General features: G+C 44.2%; 1 protein-coding gene across 2 annotated transcripts in view; it reads right to left on the reverse strand.

Annotated features, from left to right (window-relative positions):
• Nucleotides 1–899: 899 nt before the first annotated feature.
• Glg1 (golgi glycoprotein 1) overlaps nt 900–15,025 on the reverse strand; it is a 93,313-nt gene continuing 79,187 nt past the window's right edge. The window contains exons 19-26 of one of the 2 annotated variants that reach the window (XM_051169150.1): nt 13,428–13,565; nt 11,778–11,901; nt 10,641–10,783; nt 10,355–10,456; nt 8,140–8,247; nt 6,533–6,653; nt 4,736–4,842; nt 900–2,228 (exon numbers count right to left, since the gene is read on the reverse strand). In XM_051169150.1, coding sequence (XP_051025107.1) covers nt 2,061–2,228; nt 4,736–4,842; nt 6,533–6,653; nt 8,140–8,247; nt 10,355–10,456; nt 10,641–10,783; nt 11,778–11,901; nt 13,428–13,565 — 1,011 coding nt within the window. In that variant the 3' untranslated portion in view covers nt 900–2,060. Of the gene's footprint in view, nt 2,229–4,735; nt 4,843–6,532; nt 6,654–8,139; nt 8,248–8,737; nt 8,916–10,354; nt 10,457–10,640; nt 10,784–11,777; nt 11,902–13,427; nt 13,566–15,025 lie in introns of those variants that run through there. The other variant, XM_051169151.1, reaches the window with a different exon arrangement.

Raw genomic sequence — 15,025 nt, forward strand, 5'->3', positions numbered from 1 at the left:
CCCTAGTCTAATGGTGAACATCAATGTGACCCTGAACCACAGAGATGTCAGCCGGCTACCTTCCACAATGTTTGCAGCTCTGGGTATCAGCCCCAGTGAACAGCCTGGGGAGGGAGGGACTTTGAATTGGCTCAGGCAGTTAGCAATGGAGGCTGCTGCTTTCAGAGCAGGGGTTTTAAGTCTCATTAAACTCAAGAATTCCAGGACAGCTGCTGAGAATCAGGAAGACCCTAAAAGCAGTACTTAGGGGACCAGATAGCTTAGCAAACAGCTCCCCTTGCTGACTCCTGTTATCCTATGCAGGGGACATATAGCTTGGCCCTGGAATTCACTGCCACTAAAAAAGGCAGCGGGAAAGAAAACCACAGTATTCAAATGAATGTCAGTCAGGTCAGACAAGGAGTAATTGGAGCAAATGATCTATAACTGACACAGCTTGCACTGAACACAGCTCAGGGAAGACACACACTGCTCAGGTGCAGCAGGACCTGCAGGTGCAAACGGGAGGCAGGAGCAGGGAGGGCACCGCAAAGGGGCCTGGGTCTATGTGGACAGTTTTAGGCACATGATTTATAATACTTTGTGGACATCTAACAGGTTAATAAAATATATATTATATAAATATATCTCCTACTGTACATGCCACCCTTCTGTATAGCCACTGTGACGCCATGGCCCAAACTCACCAGAGGTGAGCCAAAGGTGAACTGCAATGCCTTGGGTCCTCCCTCTTATGCCCCAACCCCGTCATCTTCACACTGGAGGAGTGAGGGAAGATGGCTGGGAATCCTGCTCCAGTAAAACTCAGATTATGGAAGGCTGACAAATACCAAAATATAAGATTTAGCCAGTGCCTACTAAAGTGGGTACACACAGCAAATTAACATGGAAAAAAAAAAAAAAAAAAAGAACGGAGAAAATCCTCCATGTTTTAATGCAATCACTTTCCACATCCCTTCATTTAGAGGCACAAAGGAGCTTGTTGGGGAAGTCTGCTTGGTGTGTGCAGGAAGTTGGGCTTCACTGCCCGTCACACACCCAAAACCATACTAAGTCTTTAGAAGCCATCATTTCTGGTCTGTACTGTTGCTCAAAACAAGTGTCCAACTCCCATTCCTCCTTGTCCTGCCACCCTCACCGTCATTTTAAAGCCCCACACCCCAACTTAGTAACTATTTCCTGTTGAGGTAGAGAACTTCCAGGGCAACCCCATGCTCAACAGGGTCCATAAAGTTGAGGCAACTCCATCCCATCTTGGAGGAAGATGATGGCTGGGACCCTGCTGGCTGTGGGCTCAGTCCTGCTTCACAGACTTCTGTCCCTTCCCTAGTCCACTTGCCACTGACCCAGGGAGGTTCATGTCTCTGCACTGAAGTGGAGATCATAGAAATGCCTGTTGCTATTGGACTGTGGGTAGAAGTCTGGGGTGGGAGATGGAAGGCATCACACTGCAGTAGAAGCAAACAGGACCCAGAGCAGGCTTAGCATCCCCACTGCTTGCTGAAGATCCTGTCTTGATGTGGCCCACAGTTGCTTCTAGGAGAAGACCCAGACATTTCAATGATCAGGCACCAATATGCGTATCTCCTCCAAGTCCTGCTGTCACCTGCTGCATTTACATGAAAGAAATAACCCTACTGTGCGAGTCAAGACTGAAAGAGATGTGCTACTATATACACTTTTTCCTTTCTTTAAAACTTTTTTTTTTGTCTTTTGTCTTTTTGTTTTTAAAAAAAATTGAGTTGCAGGTCAGGTGAGTCATTTCTGGAAGTACCGGCAGTTCTGTTGGTATGACAGAATTGTCTACAGGCAGGTAAACCCTTCGCCAACAAAGGCTACCACCAAAGCAGCCAGCTGCCGATGCTGCAAGGGCAGCTGGGAGGAGGAGGACACGGAGGACGTGGCCAAGTCTGGATGGGAAGATGCAATGGGCACTTGATGCTGTTCTACTGTGGGTGTTGGTGCCACCTTTGAGAAGGGCGAGGTGAGAGGGTGCACTATACAGGAAGGCTGTACAAACTGGGCCCTGGACAGGTAGTTCCTTTGGTGGTCAGGTGGCTCTACCTGTCCTTGAGCTCTCGTGTCACGCGCTTAGTGATCCGTCCACACATCAAGCCAATCAGGAACAATATGCAGATGCTCCCACTGATCACAGATAGGATGTAGTTTTTGGAGGGGGATGTCATCACTTGCATGGCAAGATCAGAGAAGCCATCTGCTGGGGCCACCTGAAAGGAGACAGCAATATGAGCCTCTGAGAAGTGCTAAGTAGGTGGCAGAGCTAGATATCTAGCCTGTTGCTTGAATTCTTAGTTTAATTTTTTTCATTAATTTAAATAAAAAATTTTTTATTTATTTTTATTTTTATTTATTTTTTTTTTTTTGAGATGGGGGTCTCTCTTTTTTTTCTGGCTACCTGGAACTATGTTGTCCAGGTTGGCCTTTAATTCAGAGGTCCGCCTGACTCTGACTCCCAAATGCTGGGATTAAAAAAGAGTATTCTTATTTTATGCATGTGTGTATGTGTGTAAAATGTGAATATGTGGATGCACACATCATGATGCACATGTGGAGTCAGAAGTCAGGTCGCTCCTTCCATCTTTAAGTAGGCTCTAGGAATTGAACTCAGGTCTTTAGGTTTACACAACAGGCCTTATTACCCATTCAGCCATCTTGTGTACTTTGATTTACCCTGAGAAGAAAGAAAATCAACACAGCCATGACACTTTTTCTGGGTCATAAAACTGCAAGTGTCCCCTGCCCAAAGTGAGATACCAAAGGACACAAAGAGTAGCAGGGCGTGGTGGCGCACGTCTTTAATGCCAGCTCTTGGGAGGCAGAGGCAGGTGGATCACTGTGAGTTCGAGGCCAGCGTGGTCTACAAAGCGAGTCCAGGACATCCAAGGCTACATAGAGAAGCCCTGTCTTGAAAAACCAAACAACCAAACAACAACAACAACAAACCCCAGAAGGCCACAAAGAGCACCATCACCCTCTGTGCTGTTAGCATGCTGACACGTCCTCGGCTGTGGATGTGATGCCAGCCTGGGTGAGGTCTCTGCATGCGTTCACTTTCTTTTTTTTTTTTTTTTTTTTTTTTTTTTTTTTTTTTTGGTTTTTCGAGACAGGGTTTCTCTGTGTAGCCTTGGCCATCCTGGACTCACTTTGTAGACCAGGCTGGTCTTGAACTCACAGCGATCCGCCTGCCTCTGCCTCCCGAGTGCTGGGATTAAAGGCGTGCGCCACCACGCCCGGCTATGCGTTCACTTTCTCTGCTTACACCAGGACAGGAGAGACCCCATCACTCCACATTACAATAAAGACTGCAGTCTGGGATCCAGTCCTAGTGACGTCACAAGGTTACAGGTTTTCAGATACATTTATGTCCTTCATTGTGTTTGATATCTTTCATAAACAACAAGGCAAAAAGCTGAGACCATGTTGTATGTTTTTCTTTTCTTCTATTGCTGTTTTGGAGAGAAAGTGTGATTTTGTCTTTTTTTATTGTTGTTAGATGAAGGTCTTGCTATATTATATAGTCTAGGCTGCCCTGGACTTGTGATGCGTTTACCTCATCAAAGCATTGGGATTACAGGCATGCATCACCACACTGGTCTCTATCAAGTTTCCTATTTTGACTTTATTTATTAAGCATTACATTCGAAGTACTTTCACATAAAAACCATTGTGCAAAGCTGGGCGTGGTGACACAGGCCTTTAGTCCCAGCACTACGGAGGCAGAGCCAAGTGGATTGCTGTGAGTGCGAGGCCAGCCTAGTTTACAAAATCAAGTCCAGGCATCCAGAACTGTTACACAGAGAAACCCTATCTTGAAAAACCAACCAACCAACCAACCAAAAACAAAACAAACAAACAAACATTGTCAAGCAGGACTTAAGAATATGCTTCCTACACACCAATCTGTAGACATTTACTTTTTATTTTTTTATTTTTTGGGTTTTCAAGACAGAGTTTCTCTGTGTAGCCTTGGCTGTCCTGGACTCACTTTGTAGACCAGGCTGGCCTCAAACTCACAGGGATCCACCTGCCTCTGCCTCCGTAGTGCTGGGATTAAAGGCGTGCACCACCACTGCCCAGCTCCAAAGGTTTTCTAAGTGTACATGCAACTTTTGAGTATCATCCTGGAAGCATGTGGTCAAGAGACACCTGTGTGGTTCCTCTATCCATAACACGTATGTAAGAACAGAGTAGGGAGGTGCAGGATGAATGAGGTTTGTTAGCATACAATGAGCAGTGAGTCCCTCTGAGTCACTCAGCTATAACTTGAGCAGCTCAAAGGAGGGGACACAGTATGGGAAGATGACTTAGTGTCGGCTTTCCACCTAACCTGGGGCTCCACAAGCAGCTTTTTCCCTTAGAGAGGAATTGGCTGACTGTTAAGATAAATAATAACCTTTCAGTGTTGGACTCCAAGAAACTGAGTACAAAGAAGACCAGTCTGACAAAGCTTTGCAGACCTAGTCTGCTGCAAGGGAGATGTAGTTCTGGGATTATGAAGAGTTCAGATTTAGAAACTTAGTAATTTTTCTTTTCTTTTGAGACAGGGTCTCTACATAGCCCTGGCTGGCCTAGAACTCACTATGTAAAGCAGGCTGGCCTAGTTTTTGGAATATATCTAGTGCTAGATTTCTAGCAAAGATAACACCAATGGCATATGCCAGAGATGAAAACTGGCACAAGAGGCTGCCATGTCAGAGGCTCTCTTGGTCTTTACCTTGGCTGCATAACTCCACATTTCAATTCGGTCATTCAGGCGCTTTTTGCACTCTGGCTGCAACCTCACTCGCTTATCTTCCAAAGCCTCCATTAGGCAGGACATCTCTGTGGGAGCAAATGAGTAAGAAGTTTGCAACTGTACAGAAGCAATTCTGTAAAGCCGGGGAGAAGATTCCCAAGCATTTGAGAACTCAGCTCTTCAGGACCAACAAAATCAAATTTTTCTCTAGGAACTCTATCAAGGTGAACAGAGATGGCTCAGTGGTTAAGAGTACTGGCTGTTCTTCCAAAGGTCCTGAGTTCAGTTCCCAGCACCCACATGGTGGCTCGCTCACAATATATAATGAGATCTGGTGCCCTCTTCTGACTCGCAGGCAGAATACTGAATAAAATAAATAAATAAATAAATAAATAAATCTTTAAAGAAAGATCCCACTGGTAAAGAGTGTCGCTTCCAGTATTAGCTGCTCAAGATCTTCTAACACTTCTTATTTTCTTTGGGTGTTCCTGGCTCAAAAACAAACTGCATATCATCTGAGTTTCAGATGCTGAGAAGCTGCCATAGCACCTTTCCCCCCAACCCCCAGTTACTTCTTTTTTATTTTATTTAACTGATTTATTCAGATTATACCTCAATTGTTATCCCCTAACTTGTATCTTCACGTTCCCCCCTCCCTCCCTCCTTCACCCTATTCCCTTCCCCTAGGTCTGTGACAGAAGGGGACCTCCTCGTCCACCACAGCCTATCAAGTCTCATCCTGGTAGCCCGCTTATCTTTTCTCTGAGTGCTACCAGGCCTCCCCACGAAGGGGAAGTGGTCAAATATGGGGTACTGGAGTTCATGTCAGAGTCATCCCCTACTTTCCACATAACTATGGAGAATGTCCTGTCCATTGGCTAGATCTGAGTAGGGGTTCAATGCTTACTGCATGTATTGTCCTTGATTGGTGCAGTAGTTTGAGCAGAGGCCCCTGGGCCAGATCCGCCCATCATGATGTTCTTCTTGTAGGTTTCTAGGACTCTCTGGATCCTTCTATTTCCCCATTCTCAGATACTTCTCTCACCTACAGTCCCAATAGGAGGTCCCCACATCTATCCCAATCTCCTGGTAAGTGAAGACTTTCATGGGACACCCCTTTTGGGCTAGTGTCCAATTATAAGTGAGTATATGTACCAAGTGAGTCTTTCTAGGTCTGGGTTATCTCACTCAGCATGATCATTTCTAGTTCCATCCATTTGCCCACAAATTTCAGCATTTCCTTATTTTAAATAGCTGAGTAGTATTCCTTAGTGTAAATGTACCAATTTCTTTATCCATTCTTTGACTGAGGGACATTTAGGTTGTTTCCAGGTTCTGGCTATCCTTTTATAACCCTGGGGATGCTCAGTGTAGGAAAGGGGACAGAACATTTTCTTTCTTTCTTTCTTTCTTTCTTTCTTTTTTTTTGAATCCAAGGTTTCTCTATGTATGCCTGGTTGTCCATACCTCTATATAGTCTAGGCTGTCTCTCTCTGCCTTTGAGTGCTGGCATTAATAGTGTGTAACTGAATTTTTGACTCCCCAATAAATAACTCAAAATTTCTGTTTTCACTGAATCTTGGCTCTAGTCAGTTCAAACCTGCAACATGATTCCCAAACTCACAGCCACCAAGGCCTAGCTTTTCCATTGAACAGATACACAGGAGGAGATACTGTACAGCCACAGAGCAGAGTAGCTGCAAGTGGTAACTCAGAGGCAGCCTTTGCTCCTCTCAAGACGTCCAGACAGGGAGAGAGTGAACAAACATTACTCACGACGCCCACGGCCAGGGGTGATGGCTGCACAGTGGTGTTTAATATCCAAGGCACATGCTGTGTGAAGGACTGGGTCCACAAAGATGTCTGCTTTGCTTTCCTTCAACATGTTTAGCACTTCCTGAAAAGGAAGTCCATTGTGGAGAGAGCTTTGAAGAGGAAATGTACCCAATCTGTTGTTTGTAATACTCTATAGAACATGCAAACAGACATGCCAAAGAAGGAAGGGGAACTGGAAACTACTCTGGGATAGGAGGGTGGTAATATGGCCATGTATGCACACAGCACAGACATTTGCACCCAATTTAATTTGCTAACTACCTCAGAGGAATCCAGTAAGGGCCCAGGGGAGCTAAGGGTAGTACACATGTGACTGGATGACCAGGCAGGGCTTCTTGGCATTCTGCTATGCCACATTATTTTTATGTACATGTCACTACTTTATTGATGTAATAGTTATTCTGTTACTTTAGAAAAGCCTTAACAATGTGAAATTCAAAAATTAGATTTGAGAATGGCTGAGAATTTTAATATACAGCCTATAAGTTTAACTTTTGAATTCTATTTCTCAGTCAAGAGGCTGGAGAGCTGGCTCAGTGACAAGGAGCACGTTCTGCTCTTCTAGAGGACCCGAGTTTGGTTCCTAGCACCTACAGCATCAAATGCCTCTGGCTTCCTCGGGCACCTGGCACTTATGTGCACATACCCACATGCTGACAACACACACACATAATTAAAAATAAAAGAACTTACTTTCTCAACCACATAAGGGTATATTTTGTATTTACAAAATGTTCTACTTTACTTCTGCCCTCACCTCCCCTTTTCAAGACAGGTTTCTCTGTGCATCATTGGAACTTACTCTGTAGATCAGGCTGGCTTTGAACTCACCACGCTCAACTTGTATTTGATTACTAAGGAGTTGGGATTATGACATTAATTTAACATTGCTGAAAGTGTTTGAGTGCACATTTTGAGGAGCGGTAGGAGCTGGTTGAAAATCAAACCCAAGCTGGGCGTGGTGGCACATGCCTTTAATCCCAGCTTGGGAGGCAGAGGCAGGTGGATTGAGTGAGTTTGAGGCCAGCCTGGTCTACAAAGTGAGTCCAGGACAGCCAAGGCAACACAGAGAGACCCTGTCTCGAAAAACAAAACAAAACAAAAAACAAAAACAAACAAACAAACAAAAACAAAAACAAAAAAAACCAAAAAACAAAAAACAAAAAAAAAGAAAGAAAATCAAACCCAAGCCGACTATGATAATGGGTCTGCTCCTCAGGGATAGCTCAGACACCACTGTCTTCAGAAACCTGGGCTTTTAATCCCAGCAGTCTGGAAGCGGAGGCAGGCAGATCTCTGAGTCTGAGGCCAGCCTGGTCTATGGAATGAGTTCCAGGACAGCCATTGCTACACAGAGAAACCCTGTCTCAAGAAACCAAAGAAGTATTTAAATACAAAATATAAGCTGTCTATGCTATTACTTCTTTCTAAGCCATAATATGGCCATTGAACATGAGGCTATGGGTCTCTAATAAATAATGGAATGAAACAAAAAGGAAAAAGAGAAAAGGCGGCAGGAGATGAGGCAAGGATGAGGGCATGGCTACCTTTTTACACAGGTCTGTCTTGATCTTGAGCAGGTTGACCTTCAGGCATTCCTCCACTTGGCCCGTTTGCTCCTGAGCTGCTGCTTCTTCAGCACATAGGTTGGCAATCTGCTCAGGAAACAAGAAAACAGGGCCACCCCGCTGAGGAACAACTGGCTTCCAGAAGACCAAGCCTGTCCAACCAGCCTTGAATACACAACGCCTGCTGCTGACTCTGAGTGGGCCTGCTTCTCAGGGACAGATGAGACAATGCCGCTGTCTTCAGAAACCTGAGCCTCTAACACTATCAGGGCTGACTCTGTCAGTTTAACAACTTCCTAGTGAGTGTGCACTCCTCCCATCCTCACTTCCAAGCCCTGTTCTCCTTTCACACTTAAACACTGTCAGTTCTGAAAATGTCACATTATTCCAGGACTTGTCATAAAGAAGGCTACTCTGTGATTCCACAGGAGGAAGGTCAAACAGCCAAGTAAAATACTAGAAGCAGAAAAAAACAACACCTGGTTCAGATTTACAACTTGACCTGTGTTGCACATGACATGAACTCATAGATCTTTAGAGGAAAGAGTAAACAATTTCCTTTTTAAAAAATTATTTATTTTATTTGCACTGGTGTTTTATGTGCATGTATGTCTGTGAGAGGGTGTTAGATCCTCTGGAACTGGAGTTATAGACAGTTGTGAGCTGCCATGTGGGTGCCAGGAATTGAACTCAGGAACTCTGGAAGAGCAGCCAGTGCTCTTAACCACTGGGCCATCTCTCCAGCACCCTCACCCCTATTTAAAAAAAAAAGGAGTTTAGAATATATTTTTTATTTTTAAATTTTATTTACATTGGTGTTGTGTCCTGCCTCCATGCATGTCTGTTGTGAGGGTGTCAGAACCCCTGGAACTGAAATTACACACAGCTGGGCACTGCCATGTGGGTGCTAGGATTTGAATATGGGTCCCCTGGAAGAGCAGCCAGTGCTCTTAACCACTGAGCCATCTCTCCAGCCCCAAGTAAACAACTTTCTTTGGACAGTTACAAGAGCAATCTAAACAGGGCTCCTCAGGTGGCTGTTTCTAGCTGGGAAGATCAATAATTTCCATGGACAGGCACTTAGAGCCATTAGAAGAGCACTTTTTCTGGCAAGTTTTTTTTTTTTTTTTTTAATTTATTCTTGTTACATCTCAATGGTTATCCCATCCCTTGTATCCTCCCATTCTTCCCTCCCTTCCATTTCCCCCTTATTCCCCTCCCCTATGACTGCTCCTGAGGGGGACTTCCTCCCCCTGTATATGCTCATAGGGTATCAAGTCTCTTCTTGGTACCCTGCTGTCCTTCCTCTGAGTGCCACCAGGTCTCCCCCTCCAGGGGACATGGTCAAACATGAGGCACCAGAGTACGTGAGAAAGTCATATCCCACTCTCCACTCAACTGTGGAGAATGTTCTGCCCAGTGGCTAGATCTGGGTAGGGGTTTAAAGTTTACCGCTTGTATTGACCTTGGCTGGTGCCTTAGTTTGAGCAGGACCCCTGGGCCCAAATCTGCCTATCATAATGTTCTACTTGTAGGTTTCTAGGACCCTCTGGATCCTTCTATTTTGCTATTCTCCCATGCTTCTCTCATCTAGAGTCCCAATAGGATGCCCTCCCCTCTGTCCCAGTTTCCTGGTAAGTGAAGGCTTTCGTGGGACATGCCCCTTGGGCTAGTATGCAGATATAAGTGAGTATATACCATTTAAGTCTTTCTGCTTCTGGGTTAACTCACTCATTATGATCATTTCTAGCTCAATCCATTTATCCACAAATTTCGGGAATTCCTTGTTTTTAATAACTGAGTAGTATTCCATAGTGTATAAGTCTTTTTTTTTTAAAGATTTATTTATTTATTATTATGTATACAGTGCTCTACCTGCACGTACACCTGCAGGCCAGAAGAAAGCATCAGATCACATTATAGAAGTCTTGAGTTCTGAATATTTATCCAGAATAAGTGAGGATCATACTACATATATAAGTAATAATGAAAGAACACTCTCATTCAGCAGAGAAGTGTGGAAACCATGCTGTAGAGTAACAAACCAATGCCAAGCCTGGTTCAGTGTTTTGTAGAACCTGGAAGTCTTTCCTACAAGGCAGGCCTGTAGCAGCCCCGTGTTGGGAAGTGAGTGTGATAAAGAGCTTGTCCCATTACCTCTTCTGGGAAGCTCTCCTTTGCACCGATAGCCTACCTCATCTGAGCAGTGCAGCTGGAGCTGAGGGTCCAGGCGGTAATCTAGAGCAGACTCCTGGATGATGATGCGGATCTGGTCCTCACAATCTGAAGACAGGCGCTAGAGACGACAAAGGGAGAACACATCAGCCCACCGGAGAGCATCAGGTTCCGACCTGTCCCCTCACACCCCAGTTCGGGGAAGTCATACGAAAGGGTTTACTTAGAACAACAGGAGTATGCTAGTGATGTCCGTGGAGAAAATGCACATTAATACAGCTCTCTATAGAGCCCCACCAGAGTACCTGGTCAGCATATCTCAGCTTGAGGCATGAGATGACTTGGCCTTCTAGCTCTGAATCATCCTTGGCCTTGGTCAGGATACCATGACAGAACTTCGGAATGTCAGCTTTACAAGCTTTCCTTAGCACTGGGTTTAAGCGGTAATCTAGAATAAAAACATGTCAATTTATGATAAAATGGATCACCTGTAAATTTCCACAAATTTTGGAAATTCATCTTCCAAATGGGGCATATTAACTAGGCAGTGGTGGCACACACCTTTAATCCCAGCACTAGGGAGGCAGGTGGATCTCTGAGTCCGAGGCTAGCCTGGTCTACAGAGTGAGTTCCAGGAGGGCCAGGACTACACAGAAAAACCTTGACTTGAAAAACCAACCCCTACACATAAAAGGGGAGGGGGGCATATTATGTTAATAGTCATGAATATAAACACCAATTTAAGTTAGTAAGTGGCAAATAAGATATCATGCCAGGATGACTGTCTTTGAAGAAAGTGAGGGCTTCCTGCAGTTCCAGGGATACACCCTTCACAGCTAGACAGGCATGGCGGCAGGTCTGCTAGTCACATTTTTTAGACACAATCCTCCTGCCTCAACCTCTCAAGTGCTGGGATTAGGTGTGTGTGTGCAACCACACCCGTTTTCCAATGTTGCTGACCAGCAATGAAGCTCAGTTCAAGAGCACTTTGTTAGTTCTCAGGAATCTTTCAGCTCTGCGGGGATTTGTGGTCCAACATTAAAAAACAAACAAATAAAATCAACCAGATAGCAGAAACTTTGCCCATAATATTTTTGAAAGCATCATGAAAGAATTATCTAACACTTTTTGTCCACTAAGCTACAAGGTTTCTCAGTGAGGAGCTGAAACTTTCATTCTGAAAATGATTTCCCGTGCTCATGAAGTCTGAGTAAATCTCCAGAATTCTCCTTCCTAGGAGCCCTAATGCTGATTCCTTTCTTGTTTTAAGAGCAGCTGTCCAGATTTTCAGCCCCATTCCCTTCATTCTATTTTTCTGGATAGCCTGCAAAGGAGGAAGAGGAGGGCACATGCTCATATGCAGGCTGCTCAGGTCACATGTCTTGCCAGTTTTACCTGAGCTTAACACTCAATGGACCAGGAGAGCTGAGCCAATGTGGTACCTGTATTCTGGGTAATCTGACGCTTGGTTATCATCTGTTTGCATTTGGGATCCATCAATTCACTGTTTTTATTTTGCTTTAAACACTGCAACATAGTTTTAGAATCTGCTTCTGGACAGAACCGCTGCAAAGAAAACAAAAGCATATAAAAAATGCTATCTCAAACTGGGAACTAGTCTATCTACAGTTACTTTCACAGCTGCACAGCTCATAGAAGCACAAGTCAAAGGCATCACTTGATGTAAGCAGGGAACAGACAACATCAGTAAGTGCCCAGCCAGGGTCCCTCTTTACTTCTTCCTTCTTGAATTTCTCACATTTCTCTCTGCCAGCCCTGGTTGCGTTCTACATGGGTTTGGTTCCTATTACTACGGCTATGTTAAGGTATAGACCATCTCACTTCAATTACTGTGTGAGTATGAATAGAATACTGTACCATCCATCCCTCAAGCCTTATCTACTCAACCACAGTGGCAGAACTTAGGAAGTAACTATTAACCAATGTAAACATGGATTTGGGGTAAAGATAAATGTGGTTTACCTTAAGTTTGGGGCTATAATTTACCAAATACATGGGGTTAGCTCCCATATGCTTATTACTGTCCTTACTTCAGAGCTCAGCTCAGGGCTCTATTTGTTAACCTCCATGTCTAGTCATGGCACCTCAAACTCGGGTTAGGATCCTTCACCACAAGGTTTCCCTTGCTTGTTTTAGTGTTCATGTTCTTCCATCCTTCCTTTCCCCCTTTTCTTTGGTTTGCGCATGTAAACATTACATTTCTACTGAAGTTTATTGATAGGATCAGCTATTTTTAAGGGAAGCTGAAATCAGTTTTATTCAAGTTTTTTTTTTCTGCATTTCCTGAAGTTCAGTGGTATGGCGCACGCCTTTAATCCTAGTACTCAGGAGGCAGAGGCAGGCAGATCTCTGTGAGCTTGAAGACAGCTTGGTCTACACAGGTACTGAGTTTCCAGGACAGCCAGGACTAAACACAGAGAAACTCTGTTTCAAAAAACATCCCCTGGAGGGCTACTTGAAGCAACAGAATATACAGAAGAGAAACACATTTTTCAGGTTAGAGATGGCTCAATGCTTAAGAGCATTTGCTGTTCTTCCAGAGGACCTGGGTTTGGCTCCAGGCATCTGCATGGCAGCTTACAGCCACCTATAACTCTAGTTCTGGGAACCGAATGCCCTCTTCTGGTCTTGGTGGGCCCCAGGCACGTATACGGAGCCCATTTACACAGGCAAAAGACTCATATGCATAAAATAACATTTAAAGATCTTGAAATGAAAGCACCATCTTGACTGTGTGAGATGATCAGATAAGGACACCGGATTGTGGCTTTCTCAGTACACCTATCCTGGCTCCCTATTCAACTGTGCTTTGGTTAAAACAAAGCTGGTTAGATCAGCTCTGTGATTTTTTTTCCAACTTGTCCAGCATCCGTGTTGCCTGGAGGAATAACAGATACTGTCCACCCCCAGGGATTCTTGGGGCTGAGGAATTCCCAAGGTGGGGGTTGAAGACAATGCTGCTGGTCTGCAGACCACAGCTGACTATATCACCATGGTGGCTGTGTTTAAAAAGGTACAACAGAAAGGGGCTCATGCTGTTACTGACATTCATATCATACTTGGCCCTTTACCTTAATCATCTGCTTGCAGACTCGCATGAGTGTATAGTCTAGTTCTGGGTCCATCATCTCTGTCTCCTGCAGCTTAAATACTTTCTGGTGGCAACGGGTACTCAGCTGCTTCTTGTTTTCTTTCAGACATTCAATAATCTATAATGTAAGAGCGTGGTTGAGTTAGGAAGTAATCAGGGGCTGGAAGTCACCCACTCTATTAAAACACTTCAGTGTATGATACCACCTTGTTTTTCTATCCTAGGACCTACTGTTTCTAATTTCAGGCAATGGGAGTAAGAGAGGGAGAATTACACTCATGGACTTATAACCTGAGGGTCAACAGTGGACCAAATGACAAAAATTCAGGGGGATTAGCAGGCTGTACTGGAATCTAAAAGGGAAGCCACTTAAGGTGTTCTGGTTTCTTCTGCCTTCCTGAGCCATTCTTTGTTAGGATTCCTCATGGAGTACACATTTGAGTACTCTGACTAGAGAGCAGGTACAAGTCTAGAGATTTAATAAGCTCAACATATAGTTTATAAGAATAGTGTTGGATGCTAAGTATGAATTGAACCCAATCCTCTATGACAAGTAACATCTCAGAGGGCAAACTACGAAAAGCTATGACAGAAAAGGTTGAGTGGCACTCAAAAGTGCCATGGAATGGATTTTAAGGTAAATGTATATATACTGAAGTAGTCTCCTCACTATAATAAATGCTAGGATATAAAAATATGTAACCAAGGAAAGCAGATGGGAAGCAGTACCAGCCAGGGCTGCAGCATGAAGTCATAATACTTCTCTGAAGAACTTAAGGCACAACCAGGAACCATCAGCTAGTTAAAGCACATTGATGCCTTAAGAAATGATACATAACCAAGGACTCAAACTGAGGGGGAAAGGTTCCACTCGATGGAAAATGCAAAAATAGATGTAATCTAACAGCATAGGAACAATATGGAAGAAAATGATACACAAGAATCTAGAATAATAGTTATGAAAAGAAGCACGTAGAGAAATGAAAAGACCCAAATGGTATTCTTTAAAGAATGAGAACTGGGTGTGATGGCGCACGCCTTTAATCCCAGCACTCGGGGAGGCAGAGGCAGGTGGATCTCTGTGAGTTTGAGGCCAGTCTTGTCTACAGAGAGAGCCCACCCTGTCATGAAGCGGGGGGAGGGGGGGGATTGCCTGGTGATAGAGACACACATCTTTAATCTCAGCAATGCCAGCCTGGTCTATACAGCAAGTTCCAGGACAGCCAGGGCTACACAGAGAAAACCTGTCTTAAAACCAAACCAAATGAAACAAAACAGAAAGAGAGAGCATTGAAGACTGATTATTAAGTTGGGTAACCCTGAGCAATTACCTCAAATGCAACACAAGTAACCAAGACTGGGAAGCATTAAGAAAAAAAGGGAAAAGGACACTGGGGACAGAGCTGGGAGCACTTGTGTTCAGAGGAATTCTGGGAAAAAGGAAGATCAAAGCAGTATCTGAAAGAACAGCACTCAGAGGAAGACTGTTCTCACAAGCGCCCACCATAATAAAGAACAAGATCTTGCCTGCTCTCATGTCCACCAAAATTATAGATCATCAAATAGAAAACCAAACCT

The sequence above is a fragment of the Acomys russatus genome, chromosome 26 (assembly GCF_903995435.1).
Source record: "Acomys russatus chromosome 26, mAcoRus1.1, whole genome shotgun sequence".
In the NCBI taxonomy this organism is placed as follows: Eukaryota; Metazoa; Chordata; class Mammalia; order Rodentia; family Muridae; genus Acomys; species Acomys russatus.